Raw genomic sequence first — 22,397 nt, forward strand, 5'->3', positions numbered from 1 at the left:
CATCAAGACTCGGCTTGAAGGGGCAAAGGGAGTATGGCCAGATGAGTTACCAGGCGTTCTGTAAGCCTACAAAACGACGATAAGGACCCCTACAAGGGAAACTCCTTTCAAGCTAGCCTATGGAAGTGAAGTAGTGATACTTGCAGAAGTACATAATGCCTTGAACTCTGCAACTGCGTTTCCCTTTGCTTTTTCAAGAAGGGTACTTAACTTGTCATTCCTATTTTGGAGGTGATCAAGACGAGTGTCCTTCTCTATGGCATCAGTCTTTAACTCCTCAACATGGTTCTGCAACTCCTTAGCCTCTTCCTCGGCCTTGGCCGCCACCTTAGCCCATCTCTTGCACTCATCCCTCACCTCCTGGACCTTTGTCTCCAGTAAGATCCTTGTCTTGTCCAACTCTGTGGCCTGCCTAGACGCCGCAATGAATTTTGACATTCCCTACAAAAAGGTGAATGACAAAAAATGACGGTTAGACGAGAAAAGTATACAGTAACAAAGACGAAGTAAAAATGAAATTACTTACTTTAAAAAGATCATGAACACCAAAGTATTCAAAGTCCTTCAAGGACATGTCATAGCATACAACTATGTCCTCGTTAGAAACAACCTTCTCAAAATGTTCCCAGGCTGAGTTGGGTTGTAGCGGGTTGGCAATGTTTCAATCCGTTACCCAACCTAATCTGCTATTTTGGGGGGTCTAAACTACCAATCCAAACCGCCTAACTTAAGGCGGGCGGGTCGGTTGCGGTTCAAGCAGGTTGGCAAGTCAAGTGGATATTTTGCACACCCCTAGGTGGATTGGAGCTAAAAAATTTATCATTTAACACCTTAAAAAACTATTTTATTTTTTTTAACACACAATTTCACAACACACCTTACATCAATGATCTTATTTTTACCATCAACCAAACACTATTCATTTTTTTATTAATATATTTCTCACTTCTTCTTTGTCACGAAACCCAACTAAGTGATAAAATACTTCTTCTTCTTTTTTAGCATTCTTGCTATTGGCAATTCACTGTAGCAAGGAGGCAAAAAAAAATTTCCTTTAGCTCCACCAATGTTAAAGCATCAGCATTGGTGGTGCCGAAAATTTAGCAATTTAATACTATAAAAAACTATTTTATCTATTTTACCATCTCACTTTACAAAACATCTAACATCAGTGGTTTTATTTTAGCATTCCAAAATAAAATAATATATCTATTACAATAATCAACAACCACCACTACCAACACAATAAAATAATATATCTTTTAATAAAACTAGAGCGCGTGCTCAGAAATTTTTCTATTTTTTGGGGGGTAAATGTTTAAGGAATTACTACATTTTTGGGGTAAAGGTTCATTTTTGTGTGTTTCTTTTACATCATTTTATCTATTTTATCATCTCACTTTACAAAACATCTAACATCAGTGGTTTTATTTTAGCATTCCAAAATAAAATAATATATCTATTACAATAATCAACAACCACCACCACCACCAACACAATAAAATAATATATCTTTTAATAAAACTAGAGTGCGTGCTCAGAAACTTTTCTATTTTTTGGGGGGTAAATGTTTAAGGAATTACTACATTTTTGGGGTAAAGGTTCATTTTTGTGTGTTTCTTTTACACCATTTGATACTTATCCTCATTGCATAGTTTGTGTTCTAAATTCAGTTTGTGTTCTACTGTAACAGTAATCAAAGAAAAGCACTGTACTATTGTAATCAAAGAAACACAATGAGTAAGCTTTAACCCACAAACACATATTAAAAAAAAAGGATAATCCTAAGAAAATAAAGAAATGAAGAAGACCCAAAGTCCAAATAACTAGAAGGTTGTTGATTTCTTTATAAAAACAAAATGGAGAAGAGCAATGTACATTGGCATACTTGTTGAACTGAAACAATTATAATTGAACTTTTCTTTTTGTAAGTAGAGTTTTCCCTTTTTTGGGTTTTGAATTTTAAAAAGATGATGATGATAGTGTAGAGAAAAAGAACATAGAACTGAGAGGAATTGAGGAAGAAATAAATTGAAGAAGTTGAGTAACTAATGTGACAGTTGTCCTATTTTGTAGGCAATGTTTTACATGAGAGTTAGAGATTATTTTTTGCATGTTATCCTTAAGTTTTATCTCTACTTTTTAGTATATTTTTTTCTTCAAAATCAAAATAAAGAGTGTAGGGCTAGAGAACTTGTGACCCCGGCCCACTTTACGTTAGAGCCCAAGGCCCGAGTCAAGGAGGGATATTGCCGAGGACATACAACGAAAGTCCAAATGGCCTAGAGATATAGTCAATGACGCTTCTGTCCTCGGCATCCCAAAGCGCTCCTGGAAGAAAGGGCAAGTACGGTATAGAAATAGTTAATGGAAAAGCTAAACACCTCTGCATTGATGGGGGAAAAAACCCCTGAACAGTGTGGTGACAAAGGACAAGGGAAGGGCTACCATTACTGCGATTAAGTACTCTGCGCCTGACAGAGCAATACTTTTCAGCTTTTACAACCACCTCCAACCACTTTGGGTATTGGCTAATGGGACAAGTATCATCCCTAGAAAGCTGAACCTACATGTGGATGTTGGAGGGAGGCTAAAGGCTAGTATAAAAGGAGAAGGAAGCAAGCAAAAGAAAAGGAGGCTGGGAAGAAAGGCCAAGAAGTAGAGCCTCCCAGTTCGTGCCGAGGAGAAAGACTTCTTAGGCAAGCACGGTTCACCCTTGTGCGATTACCATGAACACCATGACCAACCACTATCCAGTGACCAGAGCCTAGCCTTTCAGCCCACTCTCTACAAATTTTATTGTTTGAGCCTTTAACGTGCGAACCCAATATCAATTTGGGATCGTTACAAATTGAGTCCTTACAAAGAGATTTGAGGGGAAGAAAAATGAAATGTGAGATGAGATTAAGGAGCAAGGGAAATTGGGTATTCAAAAAAGATAGTATTTTGTTATGAAAAAGAGAGAGAGAGAGAGAGAGTTAAGTCTTGATAAAGGAAAAATGGAAAGAAAAGAAAAAAAGAAAAAAGAAGAAAGAAAAGTGAAAACGTGAAGTAACGCTTAGTTTGAAAATCAACTCGCGTAGGAGTTAAATATTGCTTATTTTGTAGGTAAGGTTACACGTGGGAGTTAAAGATATAATTTTATTATATTATCCTCAAGTTTTATCTCTACTTAAATTTAGACTCTAGGGGTATTTTAGAACAAAAAAAAAAAAAATGTCTAGTCCAAACAAGGAGAGCCCCTTAAGTACTAGCATAGATATTATTTTTTCTTTTACCATATAGCTCAAAAGCCAAAAAATTTGGCTTTACCTCCACTGATATAGCCTACTTTTGATATATTTTGATGGTAAATTTAGTATTTTAGTAAAATGGCTACACCAATACTAATGCTCTTAAATTAGAGTTTGAGGTTGTAAAATAGCTAAAAGGCTATTTTACCACCACCAATGGCGATGCTATGCTCTACAACCTACAAGTTATTTATTTATCTATTTTTACGAGAGGTGGTTTCAACCTACAGTCTACAAGGTAGTTTGTGATGTATGCATATATTGAGATTTAGTATGCGTTTGTCAAATCACATAAATAATTTTAAATGAAACGAGATTTAGTATAAAAATAAATGTACACACCTACACATGAAATAGGCCCTTTAATAACATTTTGGTGTTCCAAGTTCGATTCTTTTATTCTTTAAAAGTGGTATGGGATGCTTACGCGTAATATATGTGTTGTCTTCTAGTGATGGTTTCACACTCGTACATGAAATAATACTTTTAATATATATTAGTGTTTATTTTGTGTGCTAGGTCTGTCTCGTCACATTTTTAGTTATTTCACCAGTGGCAAATGCATAAATCTCACTTAACAAACTTATAAACCATAAAGCGATAAGAATTAAATTTTTTAAGAGATATATATATATACATGTGTGTGTGTAAGAAGGTAAAAAATAATTATTGTGGAGAAATGTTGACATGTACTCTGTTAAGGATTATTTATTATGAGATCTATTTAATAAAAAATTTGTATAAATTAATAAAATGATTGAAAATATAACAAAGTTGTGGGTACCTAAGGCATGCTTGGCAACATTTTAGGCATGCTTGCAACGTCCTCGGCCGTCCTCGACATGCTTGACAACGTCCTTAACCGTTCTCGGTATGCTTTGCAACGTTCTTACAACTTTACTTGAGTTTCTTGTTTTGTTTTATGGTGCCATCAGCCTTGTAGTTAGTGGATGTAATCCGTGATTTAGGTATCGTAAGAAACACAAAAGGATTGAGATGAAGGCTGTGAAGGGATGGGCAAGGCAGATTTTGACAGGTTTGAACTACCTTCACAGTCACAACCCACCAATTATACATAGGGACCTCAAGTGTGATAACATATTTACCAACGGTAACCAAGGAGAAGTTAAAATTGGAGATCTCGGGTTGGCAACTGTCACGGAGCAGGCTAATGCCAAAAGTGTAATTGGTACATTTTCGAAAAAATTAGTTTTATTACTCTACATCTTATAAAATTAGTAAAAAATATAACATAAAGTACAACAATGTGGTATAAAGTAGTTTTGCCATTATTATATTATTGACATTATTCTTTTTAGTATGTGCAAAATGAAATGATACTTTCAAAGAACAATGACGTCCAAAATAAAAATAACGTGTTATTATTAGTTCTTGAATATGGATTTTGGACTTTTGAATTAAACAAAACTTGACAGACAAGATTCTCTTGTTGTTCCAATATTGCCAAGTGGCGTAGGCCGTTACCATTAAGGACGGTGTTATTTTACGCGCAAAGAAATTATTATATACTAGTAGAAAGACCTGGCGTTGACTACGAATTACACGTGGCGTTGTTTTATTGGTTGATATTGTCCCCTCATTTTCTTAAAGCAGAAGTCACTTTGTTCCTTCCCAGCAAGAGCAAGATATAAAAATGTTGAAGACGTTGGAATCATCATCTTTTGACTTTTCGAGGTGACCGATGCCGATGGGGTGGGAAATTCGTTTCGTTTTGTATGAGAAGTTACGTCGATTTTTGTCTTAAGTGTTCGTTTCCAACTTGCTTTATCTGAACCGCAGATGAGTGACGCAATTTGGAAAAATTCATTTGGACAAAAGAAAATGAAAATATAAAATCACTTACTTTTTTCTTCTTGATATATGCTTAGCATATACGTGGGCGCAATATTTAAAGTGATATTCCTATCGTTTTGACAGGACAAACACCAAAAATTGACATATTAGGGAGGTGTTTGACAAAACATAAACCCCGTTTTTTTTAGTTTTGAATCAATATTGAAAAATAAATCAATTCAATTTTGAAGTAGTTTAAGTTTAATTGCAATTTGTCTAAACTTAATTTTAAATTTTGCTTCTTATCTCTTTACATATAATTGGAATTATGGCTCTTTTTTATCTTTTTTTTTTTTCCAAAACCATTCTTATTATTTAGTTCAAATTGAATTTCTCAAAACACAGATTAAGAATTTTTTTTTTTAAAAACAAATCTTTAAAGACAATTCGGAATCAAATAAAAAGGTAAGAGATATAGTCAAAAATCAAAATGGAACACACTTTCCCCCCCCCCCCCTCTCACAAGTTAGCTTTGGCGGTTCTAAAAAAGAGACTTTGGGGAAAAGAGGAATCGAGAGGAGAACATTTCAAAAGTCGATATAAACACAATATATAAAAATTCTCATCAACTAGTGAATGTGTCCAATATATCCTAATTCCTAAGGTCAAATTAATAAATGCACTCACCTTTGCATCTCCAGGTAGAACCTCCTTAAGTGGTTGAAGTTGAACTTACGTATGTTTTATTGGTGAAGGGAGCCATTTGTATTAATTGTCAAATGCAAACGTTATTTCCTGACTCCACACTCCATCTAGGATGCATTTGATGAGATTGGTGTTTCAAGAAAAGTAGTTCGAAAGTATATAGCTTTTTAGGACTCGAAATAGCAAAGAGTTTTGATTGTGGACAATCCTCCAACATTGTCGTCATAAAAATGTTAGATTAATGGTCCGTTTGAGAACAACTTGAAGTTGAAAACTTTTTATTAAAAGTATAGAAAAAAAAAAAGTTAAATAGTACAATAAGACTTATAAATAGTATCAAAAAGTACAGTAAAACTCATAAATAATAAGAAAAATAAACTAAAATTACAAATAAGCTGAAAATTTCAGCCAATCCGAAACCTAGACTAAATAACTTCAAATCTTGAAGGCCCATTCCTCCTTCATTTTCAAACCGACACAACTTAGACCAACCCATCTAATCAATCTTCATTTTCATGATTTTTTTACCCCCACCAAAAGTTACTAATTATAGAATTTTTAGTTCATAATGCAACCCCTCTAAGAGCTTAAAGTGGCCAGTGGCATATGTGGAACAGCCTGTGCCACCGCCTAAATTAACACTTTTGTACTTGCTTTATATAACAATTTCACTTTCCAACCATGAATCTTTATCCACGTACGTCTGAGTTTTGATATCCTCAAAAGCTTTCTCTCTTGGCTCTTGCCATGCCTATTACAGTTGGTAAACTCATATTACTTCTCAAAACTAGTAGTTCTCATGACATCCATGGTATAGGTGATCTTCTCTGCAATCATTTACCCAACACTTTGACTAAAGAACAAAGTGATTTTGTAATTTTTTTTTTCCAGTTTTTGACCTGAAGCTTCCTTGTAATATATTAAGAGAGAGGGAGAATATTCATAAAACACCGTAAAGAAGGGAATATGTTTTGAAAACATTATTTAAAATGTTCATCATCGTTAATTATGGACTATTGTCTAAGAAAAATTAAAGTAATTTGTAAATTGTTGGTTAATGGGTTAATACTTAATAGACCATTTTAGAAAAGTTTTGATACAATTTTTATGAAAAATATAAAAATTTGTCAAAAATATTAATTATTTTTTTCTTTTTCAATAGTAAGTTATTAAAAATATTTCATAAACTAATGTTCTTAGGACATTTGTTAATTTTTTCCATAACTAAATTATAAGTTATTAATGAAACTAATTAAGATGGAATTATGTGGTGGACCTTTTGTGATTTTGGACTGGACTGCCTCCTGCTATATCGAGCCCAAGTGTTCTGGATAAGAGAGTCGGGATCGGTCCAGTTGCTACTCTCTCTGATCCGGCTTGTGCACAAACTATACCCCGTTTGCCGAAACTTTTAGTCGCATGCCCATGGCAGGCGAAGTTGCTACAAAAAAATTATGGCAGATAAATGCAATAAAACAATGATGAAAGAAATACATTTCTTATTAGGCAAAACAAGTAAGGTATCCTTAGTTAAAACAGGGAAAATGAGCACATTATAGGCAATATTGCAAAGACAAGATAAGAAACAATAGCAAGAAGTGATAAAATCAAAGAATGAAAGATCAATTTGTCGTGTTCAATTGTATTATGGGGCTGAGGCCAAGGAGGGAACCATTTCCTCAACGCGGATAACCTCACAAGATAATCCTGCAGTTTAAATTACCCACTTTAAGGGAATGGGACTAAATGGCTTGTGCCCAAACAAGTTCTTTATCCTCAATAGAGGGTAGGCTTTTAGAGGGAGAGAAGGGATTAGCCTATTAGTGTATGTTTGTCATTCTACACTCTATTTCTTTTCTCTTTTCTCTCAGTTTTGTTACTTTGATTCTTTCCCACTCTTTTCTTTTCTTTCTTAATGCTTGCTCGTGTGGTGTTATGGTGATGGTGGTGCTGTGATTCTCTCCTAGTGGTTGTTATTGTTCCAGTCCTAATACTGTGCACGGCGGGGGCCTTTTATATACTGCCTGTCATGACTGATTTTACCATTTTGTCTTTTAACCACTTTTGTTTAGTCTAGGGTGTTCCTTCCAACCACCTACTGGTTTGTTAGCTGTCCAGCCACCACCACTTATCTCTATGCTGCCTGTGCCACTCCCCATTACTAGACAAAGAAGACTATTTTGTTTGTTTTCTCACCGTGGCACTCTCTCCTGCTATCCCTCATGGCCTGCATATAGTGGTTCCAACTCATCCTTCCTTCTTTTGGGTAGTATGTCATCCCAGTAGGACATCACCTCCAAAAGAATATGGGCGGGAACCCTAGAATAGGCTTTCCCTTCTCCCTTCTACCAGACCATACCCTTTCTTACCTCTAACCCATGACCCACCACTCCTGTATTGACTGGGTATAGGCTGTTGGTGCTTGGGCCTTGCGCATGCTCTACTTCCCATGTATGCCTAAAGCTTGTCCGCTACTCATGCGCCTGCCGTGGTCTGGAGGCTCGTTTGTGCATTCTGTTGCTCATCTTTGACCTCTTATTGCATGAACTGTTTTTTGATTTTCCATTCTTTATTAGCTTGTTCCTTTCAAGGGTTGTGCCTTGCTTGATTGTGGGTTTTCCCCCTTTCAGCCCATTCTTTACTCCTTCCGCAATCTTGTTGTAATTCCTGCCATATTACTTTGCTATTCCTGTCGTGGTGTCATTTGATCCGTGCTTGCTTGTTACCTATTCTTCTCTCAATGACTTAATATGGTCATTGGACTTATACTTATGCTTCTTTGGGCTTTTTTTGACTCATTACATTGCTTGTGGGCTCATTTGTCTCATTTCTTTCTTCTTGGGCATCCTTGGCCCAATTTCTAGTTCTACATACCCATGGGCTTTTATTAACTCTTTTGGGCTTCTCTGACCCAATTACCTTATCCTTCATCCTTGGAGTTTATGAGTTTTCCATCAACCCCTTACTTTCTTACTTCATTACTTCAGCTAGGGGTGTCCACGGGTCGGTCCGGGTCGGGTTTATGCCCAACCTGCAACCGACCCGATGACATCGGGTTTCTGACGAGAAGACCCGCTGTCGACCGCGAAAACCCACGGGTCAAGTCGAATCGGACCCGGTTGGTCGGCGGTCGGATCGGTCGAAGTTGAAAATATGTTGCTAGAGGTTTAAATCGGCGGCAACTACGTGTTTTTTAGCCGGATCTTCACCGGATTTGAGCAAAACCACTCGATCTGAGCAAAATAACACCATATCTTCGTCGGATTTGAGGAAAACCCACCAGATCTTAGCAAAAAATTACCAGATTTTAGTTGGATTTGAGAAAAACGCACCAAATTTGTGCTGTATTTGAGCGAAACCCAGTAAACCGTAGCTGGATATGAGCAAAAATGAGGAGATCTGAGCGAAAATCAGTATGTTTTCGCCGGATTGGAGGTAGATTTGGCCTTTAGCCGGTCAGATCGGGTGGCTCGGTTTTTGGAGAAGGAGATCCGCCATTTGACCTGTCGGCATCGGTTTTGAACCTCTGAAACCCGCCGTCGACCACCTCTCTCTTCGGGTCGGACGATTTCGGTTCGGGTAGCTCCGGGTCGGACGGGTTTTGCGAGTCACGGGTGGGTGTGGACAGCCCTAACTTCAGCCCTGTTGTGGCCTATTCTCACTTTTCTACATCACATAACGGCCATGGGTTTACTATTTCTCTCCCTGGGTTCTTTTAGGCTCGTTTGCTTTCCTCAAGGCCCATTTATGTACTTAATGGGCCTATGAACCATTGTTCATGCCATTCGGGTTTAATGATTTTTCTAACAATCCACTAACTCTTCTTTGTCTATATTACTGGCCTTTTTCCTGCTACTGGGCCTCAAAATAAGCATCAACAAACTACCCTATATAATCTACTTTAGCAAAAAAAGGGAAATAAGAAGAAGAAGAACTACCCATATAAACATTCTACAAATTATAGGATTTTTTGGAAAAATAATATTACTTTATTTACAATTATTAAAAATAGCTTTGGAAAATAGCTTTTATTTGAAAATCGACATGATTTTTTATGTACTAAAATTAATTTTTTTTATTGAAATTGTGTTTCTAAAACACTATCTTGCATTGAAGTCGTGTTTTCAAAACACAGTTTTCAAAGAGAGGCTATTCTCCAAGATAAATTTATCACAACGCTACCGTTATCTTTATCTTTAATAATTTACTAATAAATAATATTATTTCTCCAACCTTGCCCACATAAACCATATTATAAATAAATGAATATTATACTTATTTGTTTGGAAACAACTTATTTAGTTAGTTTATTTATTTATTTATTTTTTTGAAAGTGTGCTAAAATATTCTTGTATTTTAAAAAAATTAAAAAAAATAAAAAGAATGAGGGAAAAAAAAAGTTTTAAAAAGTTGTATATAAAAACTAAAAATAAAAACTTAGCCTATAAGCTGATAAGCTGATGCAAACTTAGGGGGTGTTTGTTTTGTGTTTTTAAACAATATTTCACGCATTTCAACGCACTTTTTCACCCACACGTATTTCTATAAATGTTTTCAAATAACAATTTTCAGTTTTTAAACACATATACCAAACAGGCCCTTACCTTTAAAATTTTTAAGTTTAATGGATTTAATGTTTTAAGAAAATATTCAGAAGATATGATATTACTTTTAATGTTAAAATATAGTACATTATGATTCATTTATAACTAAAAACAATTTCCTAATAAAAAAAATTCCATTAAAAAAGAAAAAGAGAAAAAGAACGTATTAAATCGTAAATATTGTAAATCATGTTAATCCATATTGTCAGGATTTGTTATCTACTCCTGGCAGTAGAGTTAAACAACGATGCAGTCTTAGTTGGATTTTTACAAACTCAGCTTTATTTGTCCTTCCTTCCCTCCGAGCTTCGACTCGGAATTCGGAAATTCTGAACGGTTGGCCGATTCGTATAACTGTCCTTAAGTCAGTCAGTTAAAATCCTAACCAATAGTAATAGTAGCAAGCAGGAGTAGTACAAACTACTAAGAACTAAGAACATAGCTATTTTCTATATGCAGGCAAAGAATATCGGTCGGGCAAGATCTAGAAGTATAGATAGATATATATAGTGATATAATTATGTCGAACAACTCAAACGCCGTAGCGAATGGGCTGGCCGGAGCAGGAGGTGGTATCATTGCTCAGATTATCACTTATCCCCTCCAAACGGTACACACTACACACTCTTTTAGAAGATAAAATTCAAAATTCAAAATTCAAAATAGTACTTTAATTGGAATTGCAGGTGAATACGCGTCAACAAACAGAGAGAGTAGCCAAGAAAGGGTTACGTAATTCCCATGGGAACTTGCCCACTTCCAAAAAACCTCCACCTGGCACGCTTCGTCAAATCCTCCAGGTTTCTTTTTTATTTTTTTATTTTGTACTTTTGATTATTTATTTAATAAATAATAATAAAAGAAATGTATTTGATGTCAGGTCCTTAGAACTGAAGGTTGGGGAGGACTTTATAGTGGCCTTAAGCCTTCTCTGTTCGGAACTGCTGCTTCACAGGTTTCCCCCTTTTGCTTTTTATTTTATTTTATTTTTAAAATCAACTATTCGATACTTTTTTTTAATAATTGTATATTGAATGTGTAAATGATGAATGAGGGTGTGCCACTGTAGTTATTCACTAATTCTTATTGGTTTTTTATTGTCAGAAGATAAGATAGTACACAGTACACACTCAGCCAACTGTAATAATAATTATTAATTATTTGTTGTCGAGGTTGTGGGTGTTAGAACCCACCACCTGATAACTCAGTACTATCATATGTCTTTTGAGCTAGAGAGCTCATTAATTGCCTCTTTGTTTAGTTACAATAGTAACGTGAAAAAGTTTCTTGATTCTTGATATCAGGATTAAATCTCGACAACAAACTTGGAACCTGTTTTGATTTCACAGTGGTTATGGATAATGAATGCTTTTGCAGAATAATGTAACTATGATCACTTATCTTTCGGGACAGAGAAGGGCGTTCAGATGTCAGGGGACGGACACCTTCAATTAGAGTGTTGTCTATTTTCCTTTCTTTAAATTCCTTAGTAAAATGAATTATGGAGTAAGACTGAGCATTTTCAACAAGAGGATATTGGCCTAACTCCCAAGATGGGATCACAAAGATGGATAAACAAAAAAGACTAATGGTGACCTTTTATTTTTATCTGAAGGCAGGCCAATGGGCTCTAGCTCAAATGGCATCTCCTCCCCCGCATAAGAAAAGTGGAGGGTAACGTTATGGGTTCAAAACCCAGGATGCATGTGTAAACTTACCAATAAAAAAATTCTTGTGAAACTAGCAACTGATATTTTTCAAAAAGTTGGATATAAGAAAATGGGCACACAAACTGAGGAGGAGGGAGTAATGCAATTTTCAGGTGAAAAACAAGACTAATTGATGATTACAATTGATTTCTAAAGCGAATTCAATAGCTCAATGTAAGGGCTCAGTAATATATAATCATCATAATGCTTCCAAGGATGACAAACTATCACTATTGAAGAAGACACTACTTAGTGGCTTTTCATTTTACCAAACACACACACAGACACACCCTGCCACGTCCACACGCACATATCTTGTTGCTCATTGGCAGGCATGTGATAATACGACCTGGATCATGATAACTATAGGGTAGTCATGGTGGTATTCAAGTAGTAATAATGGTGTTAGATTTATAGCTCCAGAAGGTATTCAGTACTGCTGGTCAAAAATAGAGCTGGGCTCGATCTTTGACTTTGATTCAGGACAGCCTAGAGCTTGATGTTTAGTGATGTCTCCGGTCTGTCAAGGTTGGTTTGATGGTAGTATCTTGGTTAGGACTGAAAGCACTATGGTTTGAGTTGATAGTATGGATTAAGATGTGATTCAGCCCAACTGGTTTAAGATTCCAAGAGAAAGTAGTCCATGGAGTCATTTAATTAGAATATTAGATACATTTCTATCATTACAAGTTCGTGGATTTCATGTGCAGAATGGGAACTTAACATACTATCAATATCATTCAGTATTATCTTGATTTAGATACTTAAGATTACTAAGCTTTAATTGCCTAGGAACATATGAGATAAGTTATTATCTGTCTAGAACCTGTAAGCATCATTAAATCTGAATTATATGAATGGAAAATCTGAGGTGAATATTTCTTTGGTTTACCAAAAACTTCTATTTTCTGTGAACACTCCTTTTAACAGCCTACGTAGTCTCTGCATATTGTTCAACAACGAGTTAACTAGTTTTGCACATTTCTTGGCTCCATAAAGCTGGCTGATGTAGGTAGGAAAGCATTATGGTTTAAGAAAGTGAGGAGGTTCCTTAAGGATGAACTACCCTAACTCCCGAAGGCCTAAGCAATCTACTCAATGAGCAGCAAGCAGCAGGCTATTTTAGAGCCAATTCTAGAAGTTAAAAATGTCAAGAAATCCACATTTTATGACAATATAAATATTCCTGTGTACCCCAGTACATATACATCCGACCCTAGCTAATTTTTTGAGGATCCAATTTTTGGGATTAGGGCTTTGTTGTTGTACCACAGTATACATACCTATTAATAAAGAATAAGATTGTATCCATGTCTGTGACATTATCAGTTTGCCTATTCTTTTGCCTTGATCTAACTATTTTCTTCTTATGCTGCCAGGGAATTTATTACTATTTTTATCAGGTTTTCAAAAACAAGGCAGTGGCCATTGCAGCTGCCCGTAGAGATAAAGGACGTGGGGATGGTACTGTTGGCATGTTCTCTTGGCTTGTTGTGGCAGCTATTGCTGGGTATAGAATCCTTTCTTATGGCATTGAAACAGAAGTAGTCCCTTACTTTACTTTCTCTTCATAGTAATTATATATTATGGGAGTTTGGAGGTTTATGTGAGAGCTTTGTTGAGTCAAGACTGGGAGTTAATCAGTGCCTGTCTGGCTATAACATGAGTGATAGTTGAAGTCAGGATTTAGTTTGAACGGGTAGAGGTAGTCCTACCTTCTTATTTATGATGACTAGGTTTTTCTTTGAATAATAACTTCTCAAAATGTCTTATCTTGCAGCTCCTTGAATGTGTTGTTCACAAATCCTATCTGGGTTCTTGTGACTCGTATGCAGGTGCCTTCAAATTTTTGAGTGCTTATATATACTACTGGTTTAAAAAACTTCAATCTTAGACTAATGCTTTAAGTTAAAACCTTGAATATGGTGTTTGCATTGATTTATTCATAGATTCTACTCCAGGGTACTTTGCTGCTCATTTAGTAATTAAAATCTTATAAGAGCAATTAAATTGTTAGCCAAGGTCTCTAACTCATATGGAACACTTTTGACCTTTCCCTCCATAACATTGGGATGGAGGATTGGTTTGAGACCCACTAGATGCATGTGTAACTTACCAATAGAAAAAGAAAAAGAAAAAAGAAAGCAATTAATAGCTAAACCATGGTCATGCTGCAAACAGCCATTTGCATTTATCTATCATTATTTTATTGTAAGTATCATTATGGAATTTCAAGTTCATTGTCAGCCTGCTTCATAACTACTGAAAAACACAGACACATGCAGACACATGAACACACACACACACACACACACACACACACACAGTGTTTTGATGGATATGAGAAAGATAATTTTTCTGAAATTGAGTGCTTCTATAGAATCCGTTATAACCTTTAATTGATTTAATTCGATTATGGACTCCTCAATACAAGCACTTTAATATGCTTTACAATGCTATAAAGACTCAATGAATGACTCTCTCTCTCTCTCCCCTGTATCTTTTATATTTTTCCTTCTTTGATATGGTTTTAGACACACACTCAAGCTGAAAGAAAGATTATGGAGGCAAGAAGGGTGGCCATATTGATGGAAGGTTCTGAAAGTGGTTTGATAGACTCAACTTTGCAAGAAAAATTGGCTGAACTTGATTCAGAAAAACCTTGTCCGTATGGAACTGTACATGCGGTTGGTTCTTCCTTCCCATTTTATTCTTTTGGTTTTTTGGTTGCAAGATGACTGATCTTTTTGAATTTAGGGTTGCTTCTACATTGATTTCATTAGTGATTCAACCTCTAAGAACACACTTCAAATATTTCAAAGGTGCAAAATGGTACATAATATTATCTCTGCCAGTGCTGAAATAATTCTGTTTTCAGTTAGTTAAAGTTGCAGTAATGAGGCTAAGCAGACTTGTTGCAGGGATATGGTAAACAGGAAGAGTAGTTGCATCTTGAGATATATTTTGAAAGATATCATCTCAGGGAATGGAGTCCTCTGACAATCTTGCTTTGCTTGCAAGCTTAACTGTCACGTTTAAGCTCTCAGCCTGAAATCTATGGGTTCTAACTCTATTCACCTAAATAGATCATTGATAGATATAGACTCATAAACAACTCTCTGATTGATATTCAGATAACTCTGTGGTGCTGTTAACTCTTCTGCTTGGATTAATTGAACATCAGTGTGGGCCAAGGCCTAAATTTTCAATAATTGAGATAATAATCTCTCCCAAGTAAGATACACATGCTGGTCTTTGAAAATTACAACTTACTATTGACAATTAGAAAATTGAAAGATTGATATTCACAAGCTGATACTGGTGTTGACTCGAAGATTAAATTATTTAAATTGCATGACATTGGTTACAGTTTTACAAAGTTGAAGCAACTGTAATATTCCTAGTACCATTTACGTTGAAGCATGAAGGTTTCGATATCTAGTAGAGTAAAACCAATATGTTAAAAAGTTTGCGTGTCCATATTTTGGAGCTTAGGTTAGCATGGCTTGGGATGTGTCAGATCATGAGAGTTGTCACATAAAGCAGAAGGTTGTCAGCTTGCTATTGATTATACCATTTGACACAAAAATGTTCTGGAGAGCATTTAAATTTTTAAATAATGAGTTCTTTGAAGTCTAAATATTACTTGATAAATCTTTTCCATTTATGATTTGAATTATTTAATGGGTCTAATGAAGTGGTGGTTGGATATATTGTTTAGGTTTGTTTTCCTAGTGTCTGAGGAATCTCTCATTCTCTCTCTTGTGTGCCACTTATTTAGGCTATAAACTCCAAAATTTTAACATCATATCAACCTAACAAATCTTATGATATTTGTCAATGACACGTCATTATAATTTTTTTGGAAATAGTTTTTGCTAAATTAAGGTTCTTGGAACCATTAAATTTCCCTGTATGCTGTAAAATGAAAATTAGAGTTCAACATTCATCAATAATATTTATATGAGAATTTCTCTTTCTTCTTGTGGATTATAAAGTTTTTTGTGTGAATTCCAGGTTTTTCTAGAGTTTAGTCAGGTTCCTTCCTCCATTTTCATGATTTTTTAGGTAGTATCAGACCTTGATTAGCATGGACTGGTAGCCAAACAGCAAAGCTGATGACAACTAATTTGTTGAAGATAATCAAGGATATAGGCTATTTAAGCTTTTATGAAAGTTTAAAAGGTAGCATTACGATCCATTGGATGGCCAGATTTGTTTATTGTTCAAGAATTATGCAAATAGGAATAGTGGAAGCAATAGGAAAAATCGTACTGAAGATTTCACTCAGTCAACTTCGTGACGTGTTCCTAGACATGACAAAATTTCATTCTTTGATGAGGTACAACAAAAAGCCTTAGTCCCAATACTTTGGGTCGGTTATGAATCCTCAACAAACTAATCAAAGACAGCCATATGTATTCTTCTCTGCCAATATATCCTATCCAAAATTATACCCTCTATTACTCCCTTAGTTAGTATGCTATTTTTACTCCTCTTACTCGTGTTATTTAGGTCATCCTCTCTTTCTCTATCTTCATTTCCTTAACTTGAATCAAATCATTCTCCTTGATTTGTGTATTAATTGCTCTTCTTCGCAAATGACCATATCATCTGAACAACTCTTCATCATTTTTTCATCAATAGGAGCTACCATTATCTTTAAACGAATTTATTCATTTTGTACCCTATCTTTCCTTGTATTTCCACTTATCCACAATGACTATCCCCATTTACTGCTGTGAGAATTTTCCTTAGAGATGCAATACATCCAAAAATTACTACCTTCATTCTTCAGATAGCCTTCCACTAAGGAAAATCAGAACTAGTAGTGCTTCCCAAAACCTTACATGTAGATGGTAAAATTACCATTTCTATTTAGTTTCCAATACTCCTTATCTTCCTTCAGAATATGGATCCTAACCATATAAAATAAATAAAAAAGGGCATTGACCGACTCCAATTCCCAATCTTGAATTGGCCTCGCAAAATAGGATTCCAATGCATTGCTCCACCTATAACATCTATATAATAATCACACACCTTTGCAGTTTTATCCATTAGAATCTGAAAAAGTTTATAAAAAAGAATTTTGACCCCTCATCTGCACATCATATTATCATGCTGAAAACTCACTCTTTCGCTGTCAGCCTGTCACCAATGATAAATCTAACAAATTTGGAGAAATAATCCCATAGCTTTAATCCATTTCCACTCCCACCCCATGCATAGTACGTGAAGAGGTGTATTGAGATATCCATGAAGAGGATAAAGTTAATCTTGTCTGCAATACATTAAAGAGTGTTTTGGCAGAATGGTGTTATGAAATATAAGGTGATTCAAGTAAGTACAAAATTCATTTTTAGCAAAGAATGAAAAAAAAAAGAAGAAGTCTTTTCAATTTCTTTTTCCATGTATTATTATTTAAATATTATATAAAAAACACGTGGGGATTATGGGCAAGTGAATTCATATAAAGGGGATTATATTGGAAATCTTCACTCACGCACAAATCAAGATTACTGACCAAAAAATTTGTATGTAAATGAGTTATGCATTCAACCATCAAAATAAAATATTATAGAAGATCAAGTCTTACCAAAGTCTGAAGAAGTCTTGTCATAAATGGAAGGTTGTAAATTATAATGACATCATAGAGAAAAAGATGGAGGTTATTGAGAAGATTCGTGAAGATTTTGCTATAGAAAAAGATCATGATATTGAGATTGTTGAGAAAATTGCAAGATTTTATTGAAATCAAGTCCTTAGGTACGCCTATAACCCTACAAGCCCAAGGATCCGATTGATTTTGCTAACATAGTATCACATCATATTGATTCTGTCAGGGTTGAAAGATCTGATTTGGTTGTTGAATCCAATTTGATGGATCTTCTCAATTTCGAATTCTAGTTTAACTCAACTGGTGGATTGTAAGTTTGGTAAGAAGATGAAAGGATTAGGATTTAGCTCAAAATGTTTATTTTGTTGGTTAGGACAAATTCAACTATCACTTTTGAATGATAACTCAAGGACAGGTTCGTTTCAAGTGGAAGGGTATGAGGAATGATGTATGCATCATTGGAAGCTTTTTTCCTTTTACTTCTAAAATATGTAATTTTTGGAATAAGGTTTTGTTTTCTTGATTTTAGTTGTTTTTAGGTTTCCCTATTTAAAGCCAGAGTCCTTTTATGATATTGTATTAATTGGGGGTTGTTTAGATATATTTTTACTTAGAAACTAAATTTTCTTGTCCTATGTTAAAATAAAAATTGCGGCTTAGCATTCATCAATAATATTTCTTTGTTCCAGAGTTTTTCTTATGGATTCAAGGATTTTATTATGTTTAGCTGTGTATTTGCCCTTCCTCTTCTTTCAAGCTTTGTCATTAACCTCTTACCCTTCATTGCACTAGTGCTTTTGGTTTTTATATATTTTTATCCATTTATTGATTTTTATATTGCTTCTTCTTACTGTTCTAAATGTGCATTACTGGCTAGGCACGTGAGGTTTATAACGAAGCAGGAATTACTGGATTCTGGAAAGGAATTGTTCCAACACTTATTATGGTTAGCCTTTATGGATAGTTGAATAAACTCAACTTGCACAATTGAATTACTTCAGGTGTAACAAGTAATCTTGTTTTCAGGTGTGCAATCCTTCAATTCAGTTCATGATTTATGAGAGCTCGTTAAAACATCTAAGGGCAAAGCGTGCTACAAACAAGCAGGGATCAACAAATGTAGCTGCTTGGGAGGTATAAGATCCCTTTCAAATGTTTGAGTTGGAAGATGCAAAGCACCGTCTTTTGCTAATTGGTCTCATTTTTTTTGGTCATTTTATGGAATTAAGGCCCCCCCCCCCTCAACCCCACAAAAAAAAAAAAACTCTCTCTATATCTCTCTGTTAATTTTAATTCTCTTGTGAAAAGGTTTTTCTATTAGGGGCCATTGCAAAGCTGGGAGCAACTGTCTCAACGTACCCCTTGTTAGTTGTCAAGGTGAAGTCCACTAGTCTGCTTTGTAATATTACTCTGTTGAGCAAGATAAAGAAAAAAGTTCTTCATGTAAAGTTGGTTTGGCTGAAAAGTCTTCTGTATCATATTATCTTATATCAGATTGAAATAAAACTCTTAACATGTTCATTTCTCTCATTTAAATTTGTATTACTTACCTTTCCATTAGGCTTGTCAATCAAAACATTGAAATTTTTTCATTACTTGGCATCCAAACTGCCATAGTATGCTTTTGCAATAACTTCTCCTATTTGAAGCTTCTTGATTGTGTCACTTCAAATGCCTATGCAGTCGAGGCTGCAAGCAAAGCAGGAGATTGGTGGGAATATCTCATTAAGATACTCAGGTTTGCATTTCAATGAAGAGCCATATTTTTTTTTTTCAATTTCCCTCCAAAAATTTTCAGTATCTGGTCTTCATTCTCGTTGTTATCTTCAGACTGCTAGCTTGGTCCATATATTATATAATAAACCAAAATTGAATGATGGATTGAGCTTCTTCTGTCAGGTGGTACACACTTTTCTAATTTTGCCAGAGATGTTAGTATGACAATTGGCTGACTTTAATTTTTTCATTTTATATATATATATCTTGTCTGGGGCATTACTTATATTATGGATGGGCTTGTTGGGTTTCAGTTTTGAAGAGGCGAGGCAAGATGATTTTTGTCATTAATATTTGGTTTTTACCTCCTTTTCTCGGATGTAGGCACACAAAACCTCATAATTTGTTTGTCCAATTAGTTTTCTTAATTGATATCTCCTCATGCCTGCATCAAGAAATAATTTGGATCATAATGGTCTGTCCAAGTTAATAAATGGATTGCACAAGATTTGCTTAATCAATTGGTTTGACCTTTCTTTTGTCCTTGGTTGTCCAAAAATTTGATGTGTTTTTAAAAATATTCTACAAAATTGATCAATTAGAATATAAATTATGGTAAGATAACAAAGCATTACCTACTCTTACATTAAGAGAATAAAATTTGTTGCAATATCCCAAACCAGGGAGAGGTTGTTGTAAGATCATCAAACATAAGGGAGGATGCTGTAATTTTCTTTGGTCAGGCACTAGATGCTTGAAATACTTCTATGATAAAAATTAAAATTTACCATTCATTGAAAGTTATATATATATATATATATATAACTTCAAAATTGATTCTGGTAGAGTAATATTGGCTATGCTGGTATTTATTAGGCTTAGGCTACATTCTGAATCTGTTTAATGAGAAATATTAAATTGTAACGTTTAGTGAGATTTATACTCAACAACAAACCCTTATGAGTCTCAAAACTTTGAGGTCAATTATGGATTCTCATAGACTAATTGATGTCGGTCACATGTATTTCCTTTGCTATTCCGTCCTATCCAAAACCATCCTCTATGTTACCTCTTTAATTAATATGTATTGGTTTGGTAATAGCTATGATATATTTTGGCTGAAATGGTATGGTATTTATAGCTTTGGTATACACACAAATCTAAGTATTCAAGGATGTGAAGATAGAGGAAGATGACAGGTGAAGGAAATACTATGGGAACAACTCTGTACTTGATAATGAGCTGTAAATTACAACTGTGTACTTGTGTAGGTAAGAATTATCATGGTTTTGTATTCTCAAGATTTTTCTCCTAAAATTATTGGGATTTGAGTGCCCCCACTGTCTTTCTACTTCTATTTAATTTCTCAAGTGGGGATAATCATATAAAAATGGCTGACCAACCCTTGTACTGATTAGTCATACCATTTTTTACTAGTATTATTATTTGCAAAATATTTCCTGGTTCACTGTGAATCCATTTAAGTCCTTATGTGTTCAGCTTCTTGTTGGTGTTCTAATTTATTCAACAATAGGTGACCTGGATTCTTGGGGGAACAAAAGAGAACAAAATTACCTAGCAGACACACAGAGAATTTTAAATTTCAAGAAGCACAATTTTTGCTATTCTCTACATTTTAAATGTAAAGAGACCATTAGTTCTTATGGTATGCAGAATTTTAACTGATATCTTTGTAGCACAGGTACTCTTGATGCAATCATTAAAATGATCCGCTATGAAGGATTGCCTGGCTTTTACAAGGGAATGAGCACTAAGATAGTACAGAGTGTTTTTGCAGCTTCTGTACTTTTCATGATCAAGGAGGAACTTGTCAAGGCATACATGCTGCTAGCACATAAAAGCCAGAAAGTAATATATAGCTTAAAGAAATGACCACTTCACTGAGGGATAACTCTTGTCCTTGTGGTTTTCCTCTTTGTTTACAAGTTGCTCCAATAGTGACAGAGGGTTTTATTTTTTAAATATTATTTTTTTAATAGGAAAAAGTGAAACAAAAAATAGTGATGGAGGTTATTATAAATCCATGATGCACAAATTGGCACTAAAGGCCTGTCTGAAGATGGTGCACCTAATGACACTTCATATTTTTCTCTTTTTGTATTATTTTTCCTTTTTCTCCTTTCACCCTTTTTTTCAAATGATGTCTAGTAATGTAATCTGGTTACTATGTTACTTGGGACAAATTGATTTTGAAGTTAAACTATGGAACTAGTGAAATTAGTTATGGACAATGCGATTTAATGATATTCAATTTTAGGGATGATTCAACCATCAGAATTTGAGAAATGGATCTGATGGTATTATTTATGTAATCTTGCACAGCCCTAGTCATTTTCAGAGAATTTTTACGAATTATTGAGAATGACCTTAAGTCTCGGTGCATAGCATTTAGAAACAGGAATAATGGGGGGTTTTCCACCTTTATGCCTTCATGGTGCATGCCTGAGCTTGAAGGGTCTGTCTTAAATAACAGATTATTTGAGAATAGAATTTTACTTGTCTGCATTTGCTTCCTGATCTTATTATGATGTTATCAACTTAAAGTATTCATTTGAAAAAAAAAAAAAACTTATATGAGGGAACTTCTTGATAAATGAACTTAAAAGAGTCTCAAAGAATTATTTTGATGATGATCTGGTAAACAAACTTGATGTCAAGAACCTCTTAGTGACATTGTTTGTTTTCCTTTACGAGGAGAAGCAAGATTTGAATCCTCTCTTTCTCATTGTAACAATCGAATTATCATTAATTTGTTTTTTAAGAAGAAGAGAGCAAACAAACTTGATGGTTGAAAAAGAGCATTGTCCCAAGATAGAGCTTTTGAGAGCTTTGATGGCTTTTTATTTATGACTTGAATTACTTTCAAGATTTTTTATATATTTTATTTTGGACTTTTTATTATTTTCAGGGGTTTAATAACTTTATTTGCCATTGG

The 22,397-nt window shown here is 34.8% G+C and overlaps 1 protein-coding gene across 3 annotated transcripts; it reads left to right on the forward strand.

Annotated features, from left to right (window-relative positions):
* The first annotated feature begins 10,605 nt into the window (after nucleotides 1-10,605).
* Nucleotides 10,606-21,742, forward strand: LOC115974758 (peroxisomal nicotinamide adenine dinucleotide carrier). 3 transcript variants are annotated; one of them, XM_031095266.1, is made up of 12 exons: nucleotides 10,606-10,768; nucleotides 10,856-11,006; nucleotides 11,083-11,196; nucleotides 11,277-11,351; nucleotides 13,485-13,615; nucleotides 13,886-13,940; nucleotides 14,640-14,792; nucleotides 18,603-18,671; nucleotides 18,752-18,859; nucleotides 19,034-19,102; nucleotides 19,409-19,463; nucleotides 21,144-21,742. In XM_031095266.1, exons 2-12 carry the CDS (start codon nucleotides 10,917-10,919, stop codon nucleotides 21,332-21,334), a joined length of 1,110 nt encoding a protein of 369 aa, XP_030951126.1. In that variant the 5' UTR covers nucleotides 10,606-10,768; nucleotides 10,856-10,916; the 3' UTR covers nucleotides 21,335-21,742. The 3 variants fall into 3 exon arrangements, with proteins under 3 accessions (XP_030951126.1, XP_030951125.1, XP_030951127.1); XM_031095265.1 differs by having other exon boundaries at nucleotides 10,606-10,760; XM_031095267.1 differs by having other exon boundaries at nucleotides 10,606-10,732.
* Nucleotides 21,743-22,397: the final 655 nt, after the last annotated feature.

Source organism: Quercus lobata, chromosome 2 (genome assembly GCF_001633185.2).
Source record: "Quercus lobata isolate SW786 chromosome 2, ValleyOak3.0 Primary Assembly, whole genome shotgun sequence".
NCBI classification, from domain to species: domain Eukaryota; kingdom Viridiplantae; phylum Streptophyta; class Magnoliopsida; order Fagales; family Fagaceae; genus Quercus; species Quercus lobata.